Source organism: Synchiropus splendidus, chromosome 3 (assembly GCF_027744825.2).
Source record: "Synchiropus splendidus isolate RoL2022-P1 chromosome 3, RoL_Sspl_1.0, whole genome shotgun sequence".
NCBI classification, from domain to species: Eukaryota; Metazoa; Chordata; class Actinopteri; order Syngnathiformes; family Callionymidae; genus Synchiropus; species Synchiropus splendidus.
In genome coordinates this window covers 7,412,924-7,440,287 of record NC_071336.1, presented here as the reverse complement: position 1 = coordinate 7,440,287, position 27,364 = coordinate 7,412,924, and the positions used below count along the sequence as shown (strand labels likewise).

General features: G+C 41.7%; 1 protein-coding gene across 4 annotated transcripts in view; it reads right to left on the bottom strand.

The window, feature by feature from the left end:
- The window catches only part of pcdh7b (protocadherin 7b), a 99,514-nt gene that overhangs the window by 30,155 nt on the left and 41,995 nt on the right, over positions 1-27,364 (bottom strand). For 2 of the 4 annotated variants that reach the window (XM_053861023.1, XM_053861025.1), the window contains exon 2: positions 18,113-18,332. The exons of 1 other annotated variant lie outside the window; for it this stretch is intronic. In XM_053861023.1, the coding sequence (XP_053716998.1) occupies positions 18,113-18,332 (220 nt within the window). The remainder of the gene's footprint in view (positions 1-18,112; positions 18,333-27,364) is intronic. One more of the 4 variants, XM_053861024.1, reaches the window with a different exon arrangement.

Genomic DNA, 27,364 nt, shown 5'->3' with positions numbered 1-27,364 from the left:
AAAAAATCAATTACATAGAAATTTATATTTTTCCATTCAAATGGTGACTGATAATAACCTTCAAGAAAAAGAAAAAAGTGCCGCACACCTTAAAAAATGGAATAATTAAAGCGATAGGGTGATAAGATTCATATCGCTCGGTAAATTACATCTAGTTTAATGAGAAAGTACAGTGAGTCATTATGATGAGCTTTCCGCCAGAAGAAAGAAGAACAAAGTGAGACGGACAACTTTCACGCAAGGGAAGAGAAGTGTGCGCAAAATAGAGGAGCGCAAGAGAAACTACACACTGAGTATTGATTTGACCATTCTCTGCATATTTAACATTGCTGTTCGCTTAAAAAAAAAGGCTCTGAAGGGTACGTTTGCTCAGGAATGTGGGCGGGTTTGTAGGGTTGACTTTGTAGGTGTCCAGCAGTGGCCCCAGGGATGGACTATTTAAAAACAGGAACGGACAGCAGAGTCTCCCTCTTGACTCTGTGCAAGAAATGAGGAGAGAGAAGTGGAGCAGGACGTATTTTGTGTCCTCCATGCCAGCAAACTCATTTCAATGACTATTTTCTTTGGCCGTTCATTTGACGGAAACCAAGCTGATTTAAACATCCATATTTTTTTTCAAACCGACTATTCTTTACAGGGTATTGACCTGACTGTTCCTGGCAATTCTGGCCTCAAAAGTGAGTTTTTGACTGAAACATTTGCGCAGATTCTTTTTTCAGGGTTGGGGCTACAGTGGCCTCAATGTAGGCCAATGTAGATTACTAAAATACACAGAGAGAATTCACACATGGATCTATTTCAGTTCAATATTTACAGATCAATATTAGCTGTTACTAGATGTGTCATATTGAATAGTTATAAAAAATCTATTCAAGTCAAATACTTCAAACTAAACAAGACCCCGCCACTTTGCTTTGGACAAATTCCTAGCTGAGACTTGTGTACAAACACTAGGTGTAAATATATGTTTGAGGGGGAGCAGATCGATATTTAGATATCATGCACCAAGGTGGGCAAATTAACATCACCTCTGTGTAAGGGCAGAAGCTAAATGTTAAATAGAGACTAAAATGACTCATTAGCGCGGTGGGTGTATCAGGAATGGTGTGTGTGTGTGTGCGCTCCTGCGTGTCACTTCTACAAGTACGAACCTGTGTGCCCCTGTGGCCTCACCTAGCGAGAGTGCCATGGCTTGTTAAACCAGCAAAGATGATAGGGCTTGACATCTATTTACTGAAGCCACGCAAACACACATAGACACAAACAAATGGCCCACTTTTGCCAACAGCATCCCCTCTGGTCTTTTTACTACTCGTACACTCTGACTCGCTTTCTTCCATTACATCCCGAGCCCCTTCATGTGTCTTTTTCATCCCCTTGGTGCCTCCATGCTGGTCTGAAACGATTAGTGTCATACCTTGCTATGAGGTTAAAAACAAAGGGGAGGAGTAGTTCCCACTGCTTTACAATGGCATCCACATTCCGTTAGTTCTGTCCACTGTTTAAGACGGAATACTGTTTGATCAGCAGCAATAGATTTAAAACCAAGTTGCAAGCCGCATTCAAAATGAACACGATTTTCACCAGAAATCACTTAACCTCGCTCACAACATAACGGTCATTTTAGTGACAATGCTGGCAAAATATTTAAACTGGCTGTTTATGAATATATTGCTATCACGGAAATGCACTTCCGAAAGAAACATTGTGCATTCTTAACAACAAAAATCTGTAAACTGAGCTGAATATACTCACGCATTGGTTATGAACACTATGCCACAATTATTCATGAAAGTCCAATAATAAAATAAAATAAAATAAAATGTCCTTTTTTTCTTCCTTATTTTATTTATTTATTTATTTTTTTGCTGTAACACCACAGGATCACCTGGGATTGACCCAAACCCATCCATGGCAAAGAAAAATAATCCAGAGTGATGGCTTGAGCAAGAGCGCTGAATCACAGCGTGAGACCAGCAGCTCAGGCAGGTCAGCGCTGTCCGGATCTGCATTTTTCAATAATAAATAATAAAAAAAAAGAGTCAGTCATAAATGAGTCCTCTGACACCTTCAAATTAAGCCGACAGACAGCAGCGACCTTTACAAACTGCTGTCTGCCACGAAGCCATGGGAAGAAAGATGGAGAGCAAAGTCTAATTGAAATTTCTCAACTCTTTCTCAGAGTTCAGTAAAACTCCAGGGGAAGCAGAGACATGAGATGGTTTTGTTTTCTGAAGATGACTGCTCCTGCAATGTTTATGTACCAAAGTAGGTTGCTGCTGGAGCGAGAGAAAACAACATCATTGCATTTGTGAATTGTTTAAGGGGATTAGGGAACACAACAAGGTTAAAGGTTCTTGAGGTTCTTATACAATTAAGAGACGACATGTATGTGGCTTGTAATCCCATTTAACATTAGTAATCTCTGATTCCACAACAGCTTTCACCTTGAAAGTGTAAAGGATTTGTCTTCCCGGTATACAACAGATGCCATACATGCGGCGCACGTTTCAATCCAGGCTGTGATTATCAGTCCACTGGGACACGGTGATCGTTTAGGGTAGTCATTTTGTATTTATTCGTCTTTTATTGAGGCTGAATGGATGAAGCGTACCGAGGAAGTATGGTAGGAAGTCAGCCTGCCGTTGTTTGTCTTGTCTTTTCCTCCAAAATATATCTCAAATGCTAGCGCTGGTGCTGCACTTGTGACTACAGACACAGAAAACCATTTTTCATGGGAATTCAGACGTATATAGTGTCCATAATTTGAAACTGCTGGGACGGCTGTTCTCTGTGAGCAAGTGGCGCAGTTATCAATAAAGATAATCTCCGAGAAGCACTCAACCCAATTGCTTTGGCGTCCATGGTGACACATATTGTTTCTTTCTTATGGGACTAAAGATCATTTTTGGGAGCGGTGGACAAGAGATAGGTGCCGTCACAGGCGATAGCAATCACAATGGATGGAGACAGGGAAACTAAATTAATAAAAAAATAAATAATAAATGACTGACAGAACATTGGATTCTCAAAGCGCTTAAGAGGTAACTGCGCCAACGTGAGCTTCATGTGCTTCAATACGGATGAAGAGGGTACAGGATGTGCTCCGGCGTGGGCACATCGCTTACTCATCCCATCTTCTCTCTTGTGCATACCGAGACACAGACACAAAGCAAGACGTAAAATGTATCTGTGCTCAGCTGTCGTCGAGGTCAAAGAGGCTCTCACTTTCTCCCACATCATCTCAACTGCCCGCTAATTACTGGGAGTTGATGGGTATTATTGTACCAGCTCTAATTGCGGGAATAGTCCAGAAGGATTCTCTGTCACTCGCACATCCTCAAAGGAAGGATTAGTGTTCCAAACTAGAGTGGGAAGAGAGAAAAATAGTGCCGCAAATGGGGGATCCACTGTCAGCCCAGCTAATTATCCCAGTTGAAAAGTGCAAGCTTCATTTCGCAGACTTACGTCGAAGGGAATCATTTGTGGCGACCTCATCCTTGACTTGATGAAAAGAAACATTACATTCATAATATTATCACCCCACCATTCCCCCACCACTTCACATGTCCGCTCACTTTACGCAGCTCTTTCTGGTAGCTTCAGTGTCCCGCTGGTGCGACTTTCGCCACAGTGACCATACTACAAAGAGTAACCATGGGAGCAACATGCAACAAACATACAAGTCTACGACTTGTTGGAACTAAAACCTACGCCACCACGGCCCGACTTGTAGACCCCTGCCTCTCCCTCAGCAAGGTTGCCGGGGTGGAATGCGGGGTGTGATCAATGCTAACAAGATTAGTGACATCCATCAGTGGGCCACAATTGCAAACGTGCTAGTAACAGGCTCTCTTTCCCCTCACTAAAGCACAGATATGGACCTGAGTGAAGACATGCGTGTAGGTTAGTATGGAGCTGCACATGGACCATAATCCATTTAACGGTATTTACAAGCATGGAGGAGACATTTACTGTCAGAGAGCACAAGCAGGATCCAGTATATCACCTCCCTGTTCGCCCATGCTGCAATGTTGCCCTCCATAAAAAAAACACCACCAGTCAGATGCAGATCAGGAGGGCAAACACTTTGTAATGACACACTGTGGAACACCTGCAAACTTAAACTGCTACACGTATGATGTCAGTATTCAGCTTTGGTTTAAAATACTATCGATGACACCTTTATACACATTTAAACTACCCAGTATAAATCATGTATTTATGATTATTTCACTAATTTTCAGAGTCAACAATAATAAGAATAATCATAATGAACTGCTATATATGAATGTCCAGTGTTGAATTTTCATTCAAATGCAGCTCCAAACACTAAAAAGACATGTTGTTTGGATCGCAGCAAGCTCCATGATAATCCACACAGGCTTAGTGTAGGGTCAGAGAAGGGCACGAGGACAGGAGGTCGGACAAGGTTAGAAACTCATATATGAATCACTGACATTTCAACAGCACACTTCCCCAGCCCTTGAATTGGCCGCGCAAGCTCTCTGTCCTGCTGCTCACATCACAGCATTCGTACGACACTTTCCATGTGATGGACGCCTACGGACTCATGTGAGAGAGAAAAGTGAAAGGGATTTAGATCGGACAAAATCAAATAAGAAGATAAATCTCCTGCAGCCCCTCCTATACTTAGATTCATGATGACGCTGGGCAGAAATGTCACTGTTTCACTCAGACAATAGAGGCAAGTCTTTATATCTGGGAGGCTGAATCTTAAAATCTTTATTGGGGCTGTAAAGAAAAACACTCAGTGGAGAGACAGCTGTCCCTTTTCATCTCTTAAAAGGCACAGGATTCACTCCACGATGCTGAGTTGCAACAAAACCAACCACAGAACCACTGTGCTGGTCAATGTATCTCGTCAAATATTAAAGAGAACCTCTCTTGCCACAGATACGGCCCATCTCCACTTTTATTTATGGCTGCTCCACATTTGTCAGTGCGATGGCCTTGCCTGAAGAAACCATCCTCCTCTTTTCCGCAGCGACACAATTAGGTACCTGAATCACATTCAAATGTGGATTTGACTTCATGGTGAAAAAAAAGAAGAAGAAAAAACACAAATGGAATCAAATTTTGATAAACCCTGATATGTTTCTCACTGCTGTGAAATGTAAAAATATAGTGAAGAGAAATCAACTAATACTGTGATTAAAATTAAACAATGTGACTTCAATTAGTATTAAAAAAATATTAATATAATATAATATAATATTCATATTCAAGCTATCCACCTTCCAAAGAGGTAGTAGGCAGTAGTTCATACAACCCTGACACGTCTTTGCAGAACAAATACATACACACTTCTACCGCGATCTTTGTGTGGACATTTCATTGCTATGTTGCTTCCTCGCGCCTCTCAGCCTAAAGCTAACCATCCAAAACAAATGGCAAAACTTGACCGTGACTCTTAAGGAAACTAAAACCCAATTATTATGACCTACTTACTTTGTTAAGTTTTAATCCTCAAATTGAGGCTTAACCTTGAGGGGACCCTCACAAATGCCTCACAAGTACAGGGGTTGGACAAAATAATGGAAACACCTTAAAGCTTTTTTAGCTTAGATACATAGGAAAGTTTGGCACCAATATTGGCTGTCAAGTGTGAGAATCTGGTTTACACAAGTCACTCAAAAATGCAAAAAAACGTAAGACTGCCAGAATTTTGAATGGATAGTTGTTGGTTGACTTACAGTATAACAGAAAGCAATACAAGCCTCATGGTTTATTAGTCCCCATATGCAAACACAACTACATAGCTTCAGTATTTGATGCAAATTGGACTCCGATTTGGGATTATTTGGAAATGTGAGATATGATACATACTAAGTGCCACATCAACTACAATGAGACACAAATGCACTGAAGCGTAGACAAAAGAATTTTCGTCACACAAGCAAATATATCTCGTGTTATATCTTAGTTTCTCATTATCCAGTGCCCTATTCACCTCATCAGCGCTTCAAATTAAAACTGACACACTTTCCTGCTTGACTACACACAGACACACACAATTAATCACAAAGAGTCTGCTCTGGTTGCATAACACCTTCAATCCAGTGAAATACTTGAACTGCTCCACGTTGTTACGGCTCTCTTCTCACTTCTGTTGTCACCTTTTTCACTTCGAACGTGAGCTAAAAAATCCCCGAAAATGAATGTAAAGTCTCAATTTTCTTTCATAAACTGAAGCCACTGTCGCCAGGTTTCCTGCCTCAAAGGCCTTCCCAAATTGCTTTATCCTCACGCAGACATGAGCCTAAGAACATGAGCGTTGTGAGCTTTGGTCTTTTTCGGAGGTGAGCGGGATTAGCGCATGTATATTCTGCGGTGGATTAAAGACTTTGATACTAATGAAAGGTCCTGACAGAAGCATTTTGAGAATTGGTCAACAGTCTAAGCCCACATAATTCCTCGTAAGAACACAGCGAAGTGAAGGGAAAACGCAGGGGTAGCAATAATATTAATAACTCAAAAGCGGGGCGGGGGAAAAAGCGCAATCAATCAGGAAATGTCTGGGAATGCAATTTTCACCCAGAAACCATCTGTTCTTTGCAGTTATAATCTGTAGTTGCTTTTGATTAAGATTAAACCTCGCTCAAGGCCCGAGCGTTATTAAAGCGGCCTTTATCTTTATTTTATTTCACTCTTCCAAATAAAGAAGATGAGAGATTAAGAAGGCTCTAGGACAAGGTGAGGGGTGTATGAGCATGTGTGTGTGTGAATAACCGTGTGTGCATTTGTGCGCACTTGCTGTGTTTGCACAGGGATTAAAATGATTTATGTCAGCCTGACCTAACTTCAGATTCACCACGTGTAGGGTGATGGAACCATCATTAATCTCGGTTCTGTCAGCTGTTTCCAGCCTGAAAACCAAACTGAAAATGAGGGTAAATATCTTGGCTGCACTTTGGCCTCTGAACAGACAGTATAGTAGCAGGTATTTATTCAAGAATATATTAAAAAAAAAACAATTTTCCCAAAGGCTTCCAGCACATACTTTCCATTTCCTTATTTTTGCAAATACTCTGCCAATCCAGTTAACATCAACGCCCAAAAGGAAACACATGTTTGTGAGTGAAGAAAATAGACACGGCTATGATCCAACCAAATGTACAGTACTTGCCATTACATTACTCGTAACAGTCTTGTGGTCATCCTGGGGCTGCACGTGGAAGGTTCCTGGACTGGAATAATGTCCCAGTGTGCCCCATGGATCCCCCCCCTTATAGCAGCCAGAAGAGATGGGAATGAAGTTCTGTGCGAGTAAGTCATTCGCTAGCATACGTTGAATGTTTTGTCCTGACTGAACTGTGATATTAAAATGTTTTTAAAGATGTTGAGTGAGTGATGAAACGGATGCCTGAATGAATCTGGAATCTCTTCTTGTCAGCTATCACTCTGCACTCTAACTTTATTTAACTCAGTGCAAAGTAAGAAAAACCACAGCCTCACACCGTGTGGGAGGACAGCCAAAGATGTTTTGCATTCTACTGTCACGCTCATTTGACTAATTATACAGGAGTCTGGCGCTGCAAAAAAACACTCATTATAAGTTAAAGCTGTTAATTATCCTGTCATTTTGCACTCTGTGGGCATTTTGTTGGGCATGTACAAACAAAAGGTGGAAACTAATGTTTAAATGCACAGGTAATTTCATGACTCGTGACGGGAGGGTGACTTTACGGGTGTCACCATCCCAAGTTGAGACGGCACTTCAAACTTTGGCGCCTTTATCTACAGAATTCGAATCAATCAAAGCACTGGTTTTGCCGCATAAAACATCTTAAAGAGTTTTGCCAGGAGCTTGCCAAATCATGCAATATGGATGTATGGCTTCTATCAATCGACAAATGTGTTACTTGAGAAATGACAGTGGAGGTTTGCTATTCCAGACCTTATGTGTTACAGAGTGGAGACTTGGTATGAAGGTTGTGGATTCAACACCTGGTTCCCATCATCTTTCTTGGTCAGGCAAAATATTATTCAAACTTTTTTTTATTGTGATCTAACTGAATTGTGCCTACTAAGAGTGAGGCACAAACGTGTGAACGCATTATATGGTGAGATGATGAGGGGGTAGAAAACAAACCGTAACAGTGATGAGCTCCAGCGAAAAGCATCTCTGTAGTTTAGCTCCAACAATATCGCCGTTGACCGTTGCTCATTATAGGGTTTTCACTCAAATCAAATCCTCCATCCCCAGCAGAGACACTTCTGTGACTGGTTCTGCAAAGCTGCTCTGCCCCAGGGTTTGTTTAAGCCACTGACAAGATGAATGCTATTGCCTTAGCCTTCAAGGTAGCCATTAGTCTGCGGGCGGGACGGCAAACAAAGGTGCAGGAAACAAAGAGTCACACACTTTGCTCTAAATGCACAAAACAGGTGTGCCCCTGGCGCATTTGTTCAGAGGGTTAATCTTTTTGTAAACCCCAGAGGAAGGAGAATAAAAACACAACTCACCTGGACACCCCCCGCTCCCACCACATTTAGCTCCATTGTTGGGTCCCAGTGTCATGTTTCTTCAGTGGCTGATGTGTTTTGGCTCTTCGGGGGGACCTTCTTTTGTGGATTAAATGGATGGTTTTGACTGCCACTTTAGCGTTCCTCACAGGAAGTTATGCTTAAGCTCACCATCGTGGGAGCTGGGGCTTTGTTTTGATGGCTGCATTTAGCCAGACTGAAAAGACGGCAGCTGTGGCAAGTGGCACACAAAGGACCTGAGGATCATTTTTATTTTAGGGGAGGATGGGGCTCGCCTGTGTGACCTTCAGGTGGTTGCAAAAAGAGCATTTGATAAAGATATATAGAGAGTGTCAGCTGGAGGAATGGAGACGGTATCACCCAAAGTAATTGCTATTATATTTCCTGCTGCTTTTGCACAAAATGACTTTGCATCCAACCATTCTGGAACGATTAAGGGGAACAATGAAAAAAGCTTGAGGTAGATAAGTTGAAAGAACGACAGGGGAAGGGAATTTCTCCTGCTTAAGAATAAATTCTTCCTTATATACTTAACCACTGAGTGTATATATGCTAAGAAACAGTTCATTCGTTCATTGTGAGCAAAGACAGCCGAATGGATAAACACTAAAGCTCCTAAATGGGTCAACAATGCTTAAGCAAGCAGCTTCGCACTCACAAGGGGAAAGCAGGAAGAGTGCAGATATTGGTGCCGCGCGCACACACTATTTCCTATTTCTTACGGTCTCACACACACATACCACAGCAATTTCACGGCTGTGTGAATGGTTCAGCCAATGTTTGTCTTAAGTAGGGTGAGCTCTCAGCCTTCATAAAACATGCATGGTGCTAATGCTCACTGTTATTCAGCTTGAAGAGAATTTTCTTGGCCGGCAGTCGTCAGGGAAACAGGTTCAATGGACTAAATGGACAGGCCATTGTAAAAAAAAAAACAAAAAAAAAACAATACACTACTACACAACTGTTGCTCATGGTTACATCACTGCCATGCCTGAATATTTGTACAGATTCAGATAGAAATTGACAAGCTACATTGACAAGTTGCTTTTGTCGCTTTGGTTCACACTTTTTACACGTTTTTTTTACACATTCACACTTTTTTACTTGAGTTCAGAATTAACTTTGGGAGGATCCTGATCGAGCTAAATACTTACAGAAATGCACATCGTATGAACATCACCTCACAAGTGAAGAAAGCCAATAAACATACGAGATAGTACCTCCTGTATCACCCAATGAAATTCCATCAGCAGGTTTCAGTCCAGTTCCCAGCAACCATATATGACTCCATCATCTGAAGCATTTCTGTATGAAGAAGCTGGTGGCTCTGTTTGTTTAACTTCACCCCGATTATGAATGTACATTTTATGATTGAATGAGTGTACAATTCTGTATTCATATTCCCATTATTTTAGAGGTTATTTTGCAGCAACAGACATCAGTGGATGAATCGATGTCTGTCCACCAGCTATCCATTTGGCATGAGCCTGGTGTTACCAACACAGGTGAGTGTATTAGTTTTTCAAGCATTAAACCAAACCAATAGTTACTTACAATATTTTCTATATATTATTTTTTATTATTATTTTTCACTCGACGGTCTGCTCTCTCAAGCTTTCTTTCCTCTAATGCATATTTGACCCAGAGTAATTGTGTCCATAAGCACAGCTCCTTGAAGATTCGGTGCCAAAGAAGAAAAGAAATTCATAATGAAATTCCTCAGCTGCAGGAACTCAGGAGGATATTATCGCTGACGGTGAATGAAGTGGGCACATGTGAGCGAGCACTTGTACCGAGGTGGGGAGTGAGTATCAAAGCCTCCTTCTTTCTCCTCTGAGAGACATATGGGTCATTTAATGAAACCCTCCAGCATCAGCAGAGCCAAAGGTCACCGAGTAGCAGCGACCTCTAACACTGATTTGCCACAGTCCAGGCAGACGGTCCAGTCCCCTCTGAAGCTTTTCATCTCATTCCTTCACTCTTCACCTCTCGCTCACGTCTCAGCTCTATTCCCCGCCACCCCATCCTCTTCTCCATATGAGCCACATTAACTACGTCCTCAAAGAGAGAAAGCTGGAGAGGGAGAGAGCGGCAGGATAATCCCCCTTCTTCCATTGTTACATGCTTTCATCTATTTTTATAAGACGAAGAGCGATGGAGCGGAGGGGCGAGAAATGGGGAAGTGGAAATAAGTTCTGGTGGTCCATGGTTGTCTTGGTGCACCACTGGAAACATGCACACGGAAATCTAATTGTCCGTCATACAGATGACTCCTTGAGAATGTTGAAGACCGTGTCTTGATGCTGTAACACAATAGCTACTATGGCTTTAAAGCGCAGAGCTAGACGGACCACAGACAAACAGGATGTCAGATTCCACAAATAATATGAGCTAATGGGTATCAATTAGTGGCACCAGCAGAAGCTGCTGGCAGAGTTTCGACACAAAATCTGTAACTAGAAAGTAGTGCCAGTTGTACAGTCGTGCCGGATGGAGATGAAGATCAGCAAGCTGTCACGAAAACACGGATTATATGACGGGCTGGGATTCACGGAAAATGACTAGCATTTTTATTGATTTATAGCTCGATTTCATGTTGGATTTTGTTTTGGCTTGAATTGCTTGAATTTATTGTTTTTGGCACCCAATAGAGACATTATCAGCCCAAAGAATAGGCCGTTCTCATGAGGTTGAACGGGAGCCATCTGGCCCATAAGAATGGATGACACAGAAAACAGTCATTCAGTGGACTAATACATCCTTATCACAAGTTAATGGAGGCTGCACAGTTTCTTTTTGTCCTTCTTAAATCACTTTTCACTCAGTTTAATGTGCTTTGCATGAAATGTGTACAACGTGTGGTTGATTCTTTCCAAAATGTCAGGGGTTAAGCAGCAAGCGGACCCAAAGCCACAAATCCATGATGTGCCAAACAAACAGAAGGGGCCTCGAGGACCAGAATCTGCGTGCGTCAGCTTCTGCTCAAACACCAGCAGCAAAAAATGTACACAATTTGCAATTTCTGCCTAAAAGGTCAAAGAGAGTGTTGCTGCTTATATTAACACAGAAGAGTCAAGCACACGCACACACAGCACACAAACACATATAAACAACAGGGTTTCTGACCAATTTTGGTTAAGTTTTCGTTCAGTGACAAAACATCTGGCATCATTAGTTACCATCTGACTCCTGGCTTGTCAAGGCCAAAAGACATATTGGCGTAGGACTCTTCCGTTTTTTTGTGGGAAAAAAAAAAACACAGAACAGTTTCTTCAGCAGCCTGTTCCCCTGGTCTTGTTCTCTCAGAGCCTTGGTCTGAACAACCGGGGACAGAATACTTCCAGATTTACCTCTTCTCATTCACATCACCCAGCGCCAGCATTCAAGACATTCCTCTGCCAGAGTGGATAACATAGTCCTCCCAATCCGTCCTCTATTTTCTAATTCAGATGTGACCTGAACACATATGAAGGAAGCCGGTCAGTCTTAACTGGCTAAACTGGTCTACTCACTGGTGGATGAGTGAACTTCTCCAACCATTGCCTGAATATAATAGTCATTTTTGCCAAATGGATGAAGAAACCTATGGAAGCCCATTTCAGCCAGCCAAAAACATGGGCTGGCGAGAATGAGCTTCAGCTGGTGGTGAGGAAAAAAGAAAAAATAAGGGATTGCATTCAGGTGCTGTGAGATAAACAACCTTCTCTTTAGAAAAATGTTGATTTCTGCCACTTGTATCATATTATTAGTGCCACATTACCCCAAACATTTATGTGAATAACAAACTGTAAAAGACGTATGTTTATTTTACCTGAAATCGAGTGAATTGCATCCAGAAAACAATGCCAAGACAACCGAAGTGAAAGAAAGCACATTTCAGTGAACGCACCACAGATGCACCCAGTACTGCTGTTGTCAACTGCTACAGCTAGACAGACCACTCTCATCGAATACTTAGCCTGCATGAAATTCATATCATATTTTTTTTTTTTTCTGAATTAGCTTCCATGGAACCTGACTCTAGATTCTTTAGTTTTTTTCGAGATTCGCAAATTCATTTCCACATTCTCATATGTGTCCAAACCATGGAAACATAGAAATTCACTATGAGATGAAACAATTATACAATGGATATAAAGCTCTACATCAGAGGATTCAAGTTATATGGCGACAAACTTGTGACTGTAAATGGCAAAGAGAATATAGGGAGACTCCAGACAGGTGTTTCTGGCAAAACAAGCAGAAGACAAACTGCCTTCAAGGTAAGGGAGGACGCAGGGAGGCTTCGACTGGCTGACTTTAAGGTGTTTAATTGTCTTTATCGACGCCCGTCTCACTAGCTTCCCCTTAAAACACTGCATCTGACATGGATACATCATTCGAGAAGTGATGATATCGCCAAGAAGCAGCAGCGTGTGCAGAAAAGAAAAAAAGGAAAGCGGCAGGAGTAGTTCAAACTAACAGCTGTCAGAGAAATAGATTTTATTCCCTACATTAGTAATGTCCGTGCTATTTGGAGATCAGCCAAGCTGCTAGTCGCGGCTTTGTTGCATCTAAAAAGGCACAAAATTCACATGGCGGCACGTTTGACTGTAGGGCCCTCATTGAAAATGCATTCATGTCTCTGTGGTGGCAAGGATAAAAAAAAACATTCTGCTGGTTCTCTCTCTGGATGGTGCTCACGCTTTGCCAGCTTTAGCATCTAGATAGAAAAGCATGGAGTTGAAATTACGACAGACATTGATGAAATAGGATTGGATTTATCTTCCTTTTCAACTGACGGCAAACACCTTAAGAAAACATGATTTTGTTTTTCATTTCATACAGATTGGTCACATTCAGTCGGTGTAGATGTCTTAAAGAATGCCAGCTGCATTTCTCACACAGAAAATGGCCATTGCTGCTGTGTGATGCTTCTTTCGGTGCATCAGAGTTCGTAAGGCTGCTGAATGGCTTTTTTAATCTCCGTCAGGAGTGGGTGGCAGCCGCCTCTAGATACACAAAACGCCACAGCAACAATTCCATTATCCACACAGACCTACACAATGTGTGCGTCTGCACACACACATGCACCGCACTGCTTGTTTATTGCTGGAGTCACACTGTTGTGAAAAATTCCATTTTATTTATTATATTTTTCGTGGCAAAAGGAAAGCCTTTGTTCTTCTAGCAGAATGACAGCTCTCGCTGAATTTCCCTGTGTGTTTGCGGTTTTATTTTGGTTCTACTTCATCCATAGTGCATATTTATGTCTCTTTGAATGCTGCCTCCGTATCCAATTGTCGAATTTAAAGCACTGAAGCAGAAAGACCCTACAAGTTGCATGAATAACTTCGGAATTTTCGAGCACATATTCATGACTCCAGGCAGCATTAGCCCATTTGCATCCATAGTAATACCGGAACGTTAGTGAAAGTGAGGATGAGCTAATAAAGCAGTGACAATTTGTTATCGATCTGTCATTGTGTTATTGAGAGCAGTGAGAGTTATCAGTTCTTTCTCTTTCAACTGCTACTGACTTCTCCCTTCCTCCTGTGTTCTCTACCCCATTTCCTTTAGTTCTATCTCGATCCAAAAAAAAAAAGGTCATGGGCTACAGCTTTAAGACAACAGCAATGATTTAGGCTTTCAGATGACTTTACAAAAATAGCTCTCCACAATGTTGCCATCGCCTCACACAGACACACACACACAAAAAAAATACACACCACAAACGACATGAGGGAAATTGGACCTGCAACCAACACCCCAGCCACTCCGCTTTTGAAATATGAATGATTTTAATTAAACAAACTCGGTCTGCCATCTGGCCGTACGATTGGGTTTGCCTAATGAATAGACACACACACACAAATGGAACCACGCACACACAGCATACACATTATAAACCAGGCTAAACAGCATTCCAACAGGCATGAATTCAGAAACAGTGACAAACAACAATAATGAAGTGAGGTGCTTCACAAAGCCAGAAAATGATGCAACGACTCATTGTACTGAAGAGTGCGTGAAAGATAGTTATTTGTTTTGACCAAATATGCGAGTCCTTGTCATCCGCACAGCCATCCCTGAGGGTCACGCTCTGTTGTTGCCGAGAGCACATGTGTGAGGATCAGTCATCTTCTCCACCGGCAGACAACATGACTGATAACTTCAGTGATGCAGCACTTGTCGCCCCTGCTCTGTCATCCCGACCTTAAATGATGGTGTTCGTAATCCAACAGCAGTAACCCAAGATTTGTCTGCGGGAGGAAGATAGAGTCGAGTGTGTTTCAGTGTATGCACTTGCGCATGGGTTGAAGTGAGGTGTGGATGATTGTCTGGTTGCCAAAGCCGAGAAATCGTGGGTGGCATGCTAATGTTAGCAGCCAGCAAGAAGCGCTATTATTGTTATTCGCACTATTCATGAGTGTATTTGAAGTAAATGTTTTGTCCCAAAAGACATAACGGTGATATACTATATATTTGTAAATGTAGACACTCTGTAATTCTCTGTATCTTAGTCTGTCTGTTTGTTTTTTTAAGAATGGACCTGTTTTATAGAGAAAGAAAAATAAAATATTAGGAATTAATGAGACAATCATTAAATGAAAACCACAACAGTTACTAAAATACTAACACTTGAATCGACCAATGCTACGTTGGTATTGCCATCATTTGAAGACCATAGTACATTTTCTTAATACAGTCCTGATTTCTCTCGATTAAATGGCACCAATACTTTGCAAGTGTGACCAAGAGCAGTGGGCGCACTCGTGCATCGCTACACCGATTCACTGAACAATGATATTATGTCTCAAACGCCGGAAGGTCTCTCTGGTTTCAACAAAGGTTTCGTATGAAAGCACTTCGCACACACCTCAGTCCCGACGAAAGGGCAGCATGGAAGCCTCTTATTTTAAGATGTGCTTGAACTAATACTTTGGAAATTGAAAATTCCACTTCCCCTCCTAGCAATGTACAGATCAATATATAAGAGTATATCTTTGACCTAACAGTTACATGTCGCAGTGCTCTTTTGACATCTATAATGGACTAATCGGCGGTTTGACCCCCAAATACTTTTATGAATATCTGATGAGCAGAGGGGTAAGCTTATGAATAAGTGAGCACCACAGCGTTCCTACTCATTTTCTATAAAAAAGGTAGAGGAAATGTACAGTAAAGCCTGATGTTGCACAGAATGATAAAGTGCTCGTACAGTCCTTACATCCCTGAAAACACCAGTGACAGGTAAAGAGACAACCCTATCTTGGTCACTGACAACTTGGACAAACAAATGAGAAAAACGGGCTTTGGGAGATTGAAATCATAGAGACTGTGCACCCAATACACACCTATTGAAGCAGTTTAAAATATGTATAAATAAATGTGTTGCTGTCAGCTGCCGTCTACCTTCTGTTCTCCCTCATTATCATCTTCTATAAAAAATAAGCACATGCTCTATAGGTGACAGCGATGACTGAACCAATGAGCACAGTTCACTTCTCTCACAGGGTAACAGCAGTTTGCCAATATTTGCCCTAACCTTATATAATTGCATTTCAGCACGCCAGTATTTAACGTGTGCCCTCATGCACAATGTGACCAAGCATAAGTGAGCAAGCAAGAGCTCAGGGTCCTCTTCAAGGACACCACTAAAGGAAATATATATATATATATATATATATTTTTTTTTTTTTTTTACTATTTTTTTCCCTTTCTTGGATTGACTCACAGGACCTGAACCAATTACAGCTCTTCGGACCACAAGGCCACCCTGTAGCTGCCTACGTCTCTCCAGATGAACTCAAAACTGTATGTCCAGAATTGTATAAATCTCCAGCAAAGATGTGCTTTTCAAAGGTAGAAGAGACAGTGATAAAGAGAGGACCTCAGTTGGGCAGGTTCATATGTGTACAAATACACTTTTCTATTGCAGCATAGATTCTGACACAGGATTTATTCTTGATGGTATATTTACCCACAAAGACTACGGTTTTCGGATAACTAGAGATTCAAAGTGTAAATTTCCACGATATACAGGTAGATGGAAGAAAATTTAATGGCAGATGGGAGTGTGGTTGAACGTTTGCGCAACTTTTCTATTAGCTGTTCAATAAATAGGAATGTAGTTCTGACCTCCACGTGGACTGAGTCAAAGATGTTCGGCCTTTTTATGATTGAATTTGACACCTCTGCTCTTTAACAATAAATTCAATATTTTCATTTAATGTGGAATGTGACACTGTGTGAAGTGCAGAGGACTTTTTCCAACCCCATCTTAAAGGTAGACATAATACGTATCTGAGCAAGTCTTGGAGGAAGCGTCTCTACAGAGGTATACACAATAAAATCACAAATGTTCACGTTGAAGTATTTTAGAGACGGATGTTACCATAGCTCAGATGGTAACATGGTTGCTGTGACAGGGAGGTATCGGCTTGATGCTTTGCCCAAGTTTGCTCCCGATGGTTCAGCTGGCACTACAGACTACAGCTATTCATGTGTCTGACTTGGTCTAATGTGCTTTAAGGGCTAAATAAGCATGCAAGGCATTAAATAAATGCATTGCACTGTATTTTGCACTGTTAAAAATGCAGTGTTTGTTTTAGCGTGTCCTTGTGGTGTATGTACATTTACATCTATATCCTGTTGAACTGTTTTTTTAAGCTAAACAAGGCGGTCTTAACTGACTGCTCATTCCTAAAAGACATGGCTGGTAACCAAACAGCATTGGTTGAAATTATCCGTTATTTTGAGTTATTATTACGGTTACAAACTCAGGTCCACAGGTGTCTGTACTGTATGATGGCATCGACTCGTTCACTTAAACCAAACCCTTCGGAGGTTTGGTCAAAAATCAAGCAATTTTTAATGGCTAAATTTCAAAGGCATCCCTTCCATGATTTTCTGACTCAAATGTCGATCCAACAATGATAGATTACGATGTAAAGAACTTATCCAGGAAGCTCCTCTAATCAGAAACAAGGGGATATGAACAGCTAAGACTTTTCAATATCCTTATCCTAAGCGGCTCTAAAGAAGCCTTTGCCTCTAAGCTTAGCCCTCTCAAGACAGCTACTCCTTGTTAAGCGTTGCCTTTGATTCCTGGACTATAAATACCTTCATCTTCTGCGGCAGATACCATGCACATGCATAGTTTAGCCCCGGTTAAAGATGAGCCGTGAGAAGGTTCCTCAAGCAAACATGCTATTGTTTTCTTCCTTTACAATAGCGCACCGATCCGCACACAGCAAACAAAGAAGTAGCTCCAGTCAGACAAGGGATGACATGAAAAAATATATTTTAAATATATTTTCCAAGTCTTCAAAGAAAACAGTGAAATTTGGAGCTCAACCCACTACCACATTCCACAAGGGCACTCGCTAAACTACAACTTTGGTCTTCAATAAAAGTGCCTGCTTCACTGGGAATCCTAGTCGCCCACCATCTTGATAAATGACGGTATAGCTATTAGTTGCACAGATCCTCAAGCAAAGCCGCCTGCTCCTTAATTATCAAGTCACAGATGGTCATCTGCTCTACATGTATGCAGTACGTTGTTTGCTTGTGTGTGTTCCCCTTATCAATTTCTTAACCTCCTTTCAGTGTTAGCCCCTACCATTTTCCATGTGCTCTGCCTCACCGACACTGCCATCCGGCGTTGTCCTCTCGTAGCTGTCCTCGGGCAGGGGAAGGGCACCAAGCCTTGGGCCCGAAGAGCTCTTGCTGCTGGGGGTCTCCGACTCATCCAGGCCGCTGTCGTAGCAGCTCTGTAGCGATCCCTGTTGGTGAGGGTCCTGGGGCTGGCTCACCACCGAGAAGGTCACTCGGCGAAATGGCTACAAGAGAAACCAAATGGCCGGGGGTCACTATAAAAGGGACTGTCTTACTTATACTTTAAGTTTGAGTTGTTAGTTGTCCAGAAGGGAATGGGTTATTTGGATTTTAATTACAAGAGAAGGGAAAGATAGAGGGGGAAAGGATTGTTGGGTGTTTAGGAAGACGCTCTCAGGTTTGCTAGCTACTTCTTAAATACAACAGCAGTGCAGGTACATTTTCCAGAATCCATCTTCTGCTCTCTGGTGACAGCAGAGTTTTTTCGTAACACAATCAAAGTCCTTTATTTGTGTGGTGGAAGAGAAAAAAAAACTAAAAACATTCAATAGGTCATGGTACAAAGAATGCCTTTCAAAAAGCTGTCTTGCTACTCAGGGGACCATCAAACATGGCAGCTGGATAACCCTGCATGCGAAGCAGGAAGGAAACTAAAGGCCAGCCTCAAGCACTTATTCATTTGCCTATTGTAAAGAAGAGACAGTCAACCGAACTACAGAAACCCTCTGTACAACCCTGCTGCTCATCAACAAGTCGCAAAGGCCTGACCAGACATGGTGTGGGTTCAGCGTGAAAGCACACCAGTGCTCAGAGATGCTGTTAAGCACCGCCAGTGACTTACTGTAAAGCAGGGAGATCGTTTCATTAAACTCCTGGCTGTTTCTCTCCCTCCCTCATCATGACTCTTGTAATTTACAGAGGGATGATGAATGGAAGAGGCAAAATGACCATGAGGACGGAAATAAAAGAGCAGCTATTGTCGGTATTAGGATTAATGGCATTACAAATTCTGAATGTCATTCCATTAATTAAGTACAAACAGTCGGAGTTTGGCTGTTGCCGCACATTTCCTCCTCCAGACCCTGACTGGACACCACCTCTTTCTCACATGCACTGTCATTTCAGATCAATTTTACTCTTCATTCTCTAAAAGAAAAATTGTGAGCAGCCACGATAATTGTGCACGTTTTATCGTATTGCCACAATCAAATAGAATATCTTGTTTTATTTCAATAAATAAAATAACATGTTTCATTTAATTTAATTTAATTTAATTTAATTTAAATAAAATAAAAACACAGAAATGGTGGCCGCTAATTTTCACAGACTCTCCACTGCTCGGATAGCACAAACTGTTTACCCACCTTCAACCCAAGCTGCATTTCTTGACCTACATGTTCACCTGTGTTCATACAGCCAAGCTTCCAATTATACCAAGCCAATAAAAGTATTACAAACCATCTCTTCCGCATTAGTTTGATGGTTAAAGTCATGTAAATATTACAAAATAAGTAAATAAAAATAGGGTACTAGCTTGATTTCCCAAAGCCCGAACTTACTTTCAAGTCTGGTTATTTGCATGGCCCAAGTTTGCACATAGCATATTCAATTAATTAAAATGTGGTTCCCTTGTGGAACTTTGGTATGATTCATACGCTTCCGCTTGGTTCCCTTCTTCTGGCTGGTTAGCAAACATCTTGGCAATAAATCCTGTTTCCTTAGAATTACAATCAACACTCAACAAATGATTTTGTATAAATATTCATGAAACTTGGATAGTCAAACATTTGTTGCAAAATTAAAACCTGGCCAAAAAGAACTGCACTCTGGAAGTGTAATAACACTTGAGAAAATATGAAGAGCTTGTTTTGAGTCGCCCATCAGTCTAAAATCACGTCTGGTGTGAAGTGTAATCTCACTGCCTGTGTGTGTGTGTGTGTGTGTGTGTGTGTGTGTGTGTGTGCTTCAGACTGGCAGAGTCTAGATCTGGTTTAGCAGAGCACCACATTGCTCAAGAAACATGTTTTTCTAATGATTCAAATGAAACAGTATTGCCTAATGACTACCGGGTGAGACGGCGGAATCGAGTATAAAAGGGAAAAGAAACACAAACTGTCTAAGCGAGAGACAATATAAGCGAGAGAAAAGAGTGGAGGGAAAGCTCAAATCCAAATAGGTTTTATTCACCTGAATTTCTCCTTATTCTACCAGGAGGAAAAGTGAAATAGAAAAGGAGGAAGGGGGGTAAAAAGCTAATTTGTTTGCAGAGCAGTAATGGAGTTCATGCCGAGATCGCCAGAGGCTTTGGATTAGAATCTGCTGCAACCAGCAACTGCACAGCGACCTTCGCTGCCTTCACTTGCAGTCTTTTAAATAAATGAATAGACTGAGAGCAATTCTTTCTTTGTCATTTTTTATCGAAATTACTTATGTGTGTTGAGGTTGTCTCTGAGGCTTTAAAGCAAACTGAGAGAGGCTTTGCAGACCAGCACGAGGGTCTCTGGTCAGCTTCATAAAAGAATCCCATGGTCAAACCACACAGAGTGTTTATGAGATCCACCATCTACTGCATATCAGTTAGCAGTCACTAGCACTGAGCTTGACAGCTGCATTTAAGACCGAGCTAGGGACGCAGGGGTTGTAAACATTCGCACCATATAAAGTCCTCGCTGTCCTTACAGCTCCAAGTTGACCCTTTCTCACCAAACATGGTCACTTCCAAACCTGCACTTTTGTTAAGGCTGAGTACATGCCCTTTTTTACAGTTCCATCAGTCCCTTTCAATGACCTTCTGCCCTCAAGGCACACTCAACTGCCACTCAAACACACACCCCCACCCTTCCACCCTGATGCTGTGAATATCAAGCTCTTTCCAAGAAAAGGTTCATGTGAAGATTTTTACCCCTCTTTTTCACGTTGACTCACTTACAGTGAACTCCATGCAGTTTGCAGTGCAGCTAAGATTTAAATGGATGACGTTTATTCCAAGTCGGCGCTAGTTTGCTTTATTTTCACCAGATGCCAGGACCCCGTTTTTTGCCTGCCATGGAGAACCAGCTGTGAAAGCTCCGGGTGATGGAGTAAATCTGTCATCCTAAAAAAAATGAACAACGCAAACAAGCCATAGGTTTCCTTGGAGCTGTGACCAAAACTGAGCCTGACCTATTTCCTGGATGGTAAAGAGAAAACACATGGCCTGTCTAACTAAGGCAGCGTGTCAGCCAGTAAAAACAGGACCGTACCCCTCGTGTCAATGATGTGTGACCTTTCGGATTTGATTTTCATTTCCCTCTCGCTCTGAACGGGAATTTAGCTGCTGTCAGCAGCCCTCATTTTCAGACTAATGTTTTCTTTTAGCTCCTTTGAATGGGTAACAGATTGTCTGCTTGGAGAGCTCGTGCAGGAGTCTGAATTGCACAGATCATTTAGAATTCATTCAGTGGTCATCATTCTAAGCTGTCACACAGTGAATGTTAAGGATTCTTTTGTTTCCCTTACTGCCATCTTTATAAATGTAACTTTATTCCAACTACTTCTCAAACAGATCCGCTCTGGTTCGTCATCAAACCCCTACTCGCCACGGACAGAATAAAGAACCGATAGAGGAAAGTCTGAAAATACCATGTGTGTAATTTCAGCTGTAAATACCATTGGCAGATGGCTGTGACCCACTGCTAGGAAGTGCGGGAAGTAATTGTGGCTCTGTTGGACTGGAGCAGCCGTGAACTGCAGGACCAGTGTCTTATTGCAGTCAAGCACGACACGTGGAAGGATGCAGAAGAGGCTTGTATGAGTAAGTGAGATGGAAGCGAGATAAAGAGGCCGGTGAAACAGCGGGAACACAAAGAGTAGGAGAAGCGAGTGACACATAAGTACGTCCATGATGGTGAGAAGCCAGTAATTAAGAAGCCATGCTTCATTTTTAATGGCCAACCAGACAGTGTGATACGCCACTTGAGACGCGGGGTGGGAGCCAGATATCCGAGTTACACAAAACAGCATGCTGGCAAGAATTAGATTAACCCCACGGTGTTCCCTTCCCAAACCAAGCTCACATGAAGCCCAGTGGATACATAAATAGGAGCTCATAAAAATGCAGCTAGACACAGATCTCTGGAAGGATGGCGGCTTTTCTTGTCTCGACGGTCTCTCAAAAGTCCTCATATGAGTGGTTAAACCACACACAGAATGTGTTATTGTAAAGTGATATTATATAAAAAAAAATGCAATGCTTAATCAACATGGCTCTGTATAACACTTGGCCAAGTGCTCTCCATGCAGAAAATAAAAAATCTTGTACACTATTCTCAATAATGTAACTCTCATAATACAATAACAATAAAGGATAGATGCAACAGAATATAACTAAAGAGCTTTCTCATTCAGGTGACATTTTTACCTTACAGATGATCAAGGATATTTTTATTTATTTTTTTATTTTTCCAGTTCAGCGCTCACAGCGCTGCGAATGGAAAGATTATCAGCATCACTGATGCCAAAGCGATAAATGAGACGAATAACCTCAAGGTGAAAGTCTGAGTGAAAATCAATAGAAATGTGATAAGGGAGGATTTGGATTCTGTTTGGTTGCAGCACTGTTGCACTTAATTAGAATGTTGCTGGACACATTAAGGGGAGTTGACTTGAACAGGTCTGGCCTGTGGAGTAGAACCACTAAAAAGTGGGTCTTTCTCAGTCTTTCAGGTGAATGAGGGTCACATCCTGTGAGACTCCTGGGGAATTCTGAGGAGGATTTTTGTCAGGCCCAAGTAAGTCGTGGCAACGTTGGCAGCTGCTTTGTAAGGGCAACCACATGCAGAGTCTCAGGTAACATGTTCAAGTCTGACTGATAGCTTTGGCCTTGTCAAGGTCCAGTGCTCCTGGCTTTTTCACGTTCCCTTGCCTTCATCAAACTACACCCTCTTTACTCACATTCCACTCCTTTTGAAAACAAAAAAAGCATAACAAAAGATGGGGACCAGGGGAGACATTTCAATAGAAGGCTACAGACGCAAATGAAAAAGTTTGAAAAACAGAGATAAAGGACAGTGTTGTGAGTTTCTTATCTGATTTGGCTGGGATTATCTTCAGTCACCAAAGATTCAGAGATGGTTCATGCTATTTTAGCTCAGTTCCTCTGAAACGTTTCCTTTAAAATCACCCTGCTGACTGGCTTCCACTTTTGAACAAATAGATGTGAGCCGAGCAACAGTGCACTCATAAAGAAATACACCCCTATCCGCGCCGATGACAACTGAACCTCATCTACACGGCTTGCAGCATCAGTCACGGCATGTCAATCACTATCAGACCACACCCAGTTTGGTCAAGGGCTATCAACACAAGACATTTGGTCGCTTCATTAACTTTGCAACAAGCTATCCCATTTCACAACGGGCACTGGTGAGGGGTCAGAATGACAGCACAGGAAAGAGCACCTAACATCACATGGTGCAACCAAGCCAAAATTTACCGTGATTCAGTGGATATTCTCTTTCTCTCCTTTCACTCATTTTCACATTTTTAACATCCACTGCTCTTCTCAAGTTTGCAAGTTCATGCTTCAGCTAGACTTCATCATCCATACTAAAAAAGACATGCAACTTTCGCGAAGCGCAGACCTTTCTGTCTTGACTTTTACATGGGTGGAGGATCGCCCTCCTTGCTTGAAACCTTGAAGCAAAAATTTGTGGCAAAGCATAAAAAAGGAGTTTCCTGTGGAGCAGATGGTATAAAATGTTATTATCAGAGAACCTGCCTCTGGATTTTCGAGGAGGATCTAAAAATATGAGTGAGAGTGACAGGTAGATGTTCAATTATGGTGTAACGATCAGATTTGTGCCACATTTGGGCGAAACATGGCAGCAGACTCTCTTCACTTGCTAGAGTTATACAACTAGAAAAATAAATGTGTATGGCTTGTCGAGGTGAAAAGACTTACTTAATAGGACACAAGGAACAAGACCTATGCAGCAACCATGCAGGCATGCAGCATGAGTTGTGGGTTTCCCAATGTGATGGCTGCGAGGAAATAAGTCTGGCAGCTCCAGCTATCGATAGAGTCATAGATCATCAACTAGACCAGCAGCATTATTTCATGAATCGGACAACATGAACATTTGTGCTTGTGTTAAGTGTTTGAAGTTGTCACGCTACAGGAGTTGGACAAAATAATGGAAACACCTTAAAGCGTTTTTAGCTAGTGTTTCCATTATTTTGTACTTTAGATGTCACAAAGTGTCAATGTGACATTAACGTTGATTCCTGGCTCTGGCGTAACTTGGAGGTAACACGGCATTCTAGGTGTCATCTATAAGGATTCGGCACAGCACTGCATGTGACCAACGGCCTACTACTGTCAGCACATGACAAGTTTGGATATGACACTAACATTAGCCTGTTGTGACATCGGTCCTGGTGTCAGCAGAAAAGCCTGACATGGCAACACGGATGCATTTGCTCATATTAGAGTCAGGGGACCCACAAACTGTGCCACCTGTGCCCCTATTAGCACATGCAAGCACAGTATTCACCGCACTGGGCTAGAAAATAATGTGATAAGAGTGAATGAATCGAACATAAATCCCTAGATAAGAGAGGACAAAGGAAGCTCAACAACAGTGATAAGTGATAATGTATTCACTCTCCACTGATGACAGATATCACATATTTAAAAGAGCTTGACTTCAATATGTTTTGGGGTATTTTTAGGGAGGCTGCGAGCAAAATGTTCGCTCTTCCTGCCCCAAATTTGAGCTACGAGGTATGCACTATTCATGTGGAAAACACTGCCCCTCAATGCGTCTCTAAATTCCATCCACAGTTCATCATCAGGTGGTGTGTATTCATTATATCGTCACCAACACACAAGTGAATGCACACATACACACTCTTGAAAAACACCTGTTTCAGGGATTCAAGGGGTTTTTATGAGAGCAATTACTAAACTCTTTGGAAATGCATAATTATAAACATATGTTTGGATATACAGAGTGAATTTCTGAGGGAGATGCCGCTGAAAGGGCTTATAGAGCTAAGTTGGGCTTTGCATTGTGTCTTCGGAAATTTGACTGTTCTGTCAGGTCAGTCTAGAATCACTCATTCAAGGTGCAGCCTAGGTTTTATTGGTTTATTAATCTGCTTTAAACTACTGTCATAAACACATTTATTCACAAGTCATAGTGGAGCCTTTCTCTAACCTCTGTACCACGCCATTCTGACTGGGCTCCCTCCAGTCATTCCTGCTTCACTGTCTCCATTTATTATTCCTTATCCCTCCTTCCTGATCCATCATCTCAACTTGGCTCTTATCGCCAAACTTCCCTTTCCCCCACCAGTATCTGCAGCTCTGTCACTCGTGCCACTCCCTCCCCACTCCTATCTTGGTGGAGATCAGGCAAGGTCAAACGGGCTCGACGTTTGATGGATGAAAATGGAATTAAGATGAAAGCGCCCTTTTAGATGACGAAGATATGCAACGGGAGATTAGGGAGGCAGGTACGCTCCTCAGGTGACAATCAGATTCATCCTGAATTAGGTGGGTGATGCCTTTTTTTTGTTTTTCAGTTGGGCCTTTGGAGTGTCACTTCATTTAAGATTGAAACAGAATTAAAACAGGACTTCCCAGATCAATCCTCAACATTAGTACCTGTGGACACACATTCTCACAGGATGCTTACGATGACGTACAAGGAAGACGGTTGCCCTGGAGTCAAAATCAACACTTGGTTTCCTTTATGTCATGATATTCCACGAATGTGATCAACTAGGCTGTTGAGACAATTGTTAAAAGCATCAGCATTTTAAAGCTAAAGGTGCATCTGAACTTTCTGATCAAGTGATTTTAAAGCTATGCTTTCAACAGAAATTGTGTTGCTATTTTAACCTCTGTCAGCAAAAAACACTTTGTTGGCAGAGTATAGTTAGAAGTCAACGCTACACTCAAACAACAGCTGATGCCAATTTGAGCGTGCCAACCCGAAAACATGCTAAATATGTTGGGTGTTTATTATTCTGGTGTAAACCATGGTAAATGCTTGGAAATAAACATTTGGATCAAATTGAATATTAACAGAATAAGCACTCCGAAATTGGTTCACAGACACTGTACGTTCCACACTTGCAAAATGTAAGAAATCAATGGTAAAATCAATCCAAAGAGGTGGATTTTTTTTTCTGACAAGATACGGTGTGTCCATCTTGAGCTGTTAAGGGATTGTCCCTGTGAGATCCCACATGCAACACAGTGGGTGTTAAAGATGAAATTTAGATCAGAGCTGTATATTGAATGTGTTACATGCAGTTAGCAAAGCGACACATGCCTTTTTAGGAGATTTGCACAGGCTTTGAAGCAGATGGTGTCTATTACAGGAAGGACACATGCCGACACACACATTTTACAATCCAATCTTCTCTATCTCTGCAGTTGTGAAGGACTGGATCAGCGTGCACAAGTGTGTGTGTTACCATAGATAAAAGGACAGGATAAGGCCATGTGCCTCAAAAGGCATCAAAGGCAGTCTATCAATGCATGATATCACTGTCTGATGATGTTGATATGCAATATAATCCACATGTGAAATAGTCTTTCTTCAAATCTCAGCTAGTATTCTTTCCTTTTTCCTCCCCAAATCCATCTGACCCTTTCCCAGCAGACCGCATGTTCAACGACATGCTCCCAAGGTCACTGTTTCTCATATTTGATCTCTCATGACTCCATTTTGGGGAGATAATGGGAAATTTGATAATGGCATCAGGTTGTTGTGGTCCCTACTGTTACAGCTCCTCTGCATTTGTGGCCGCAAGTATAAGGGGACCCATTAGTGGCTTAAAACACTATTAATAGCAAAGCGTTTTAGTCCCCCTCTGGCATTTTTTATGTCCAGTAAGTGAAATTAAAACAGAAAAAAAACACATAAATGGACAACCTAAGAAAAGCTCCTCGGAGTTTAATTTAACACTTACACTAACCTTTTGGCTCTCTTGAGCTTATTTATGCATTTGAAACAGGAAAATATGTGTTGCCCAACAAATGAAACAAAGTCCTTTTCATACCACCACTATTATTATTTCTTTACATTTTAAAATGAAAGTAAATTGTTTCATCGTTCAGATCACAATTAAATAAAACACAATTGGCAAATTTACTTTACAAGTTGTCGAGAGGATCTCCACAAATTTGGCTCCCAGCCCACTCAGCCCATGTGACCAACTCTACTTTCTATCATGCTACCATTTCAGTAACAAGGGATACAAT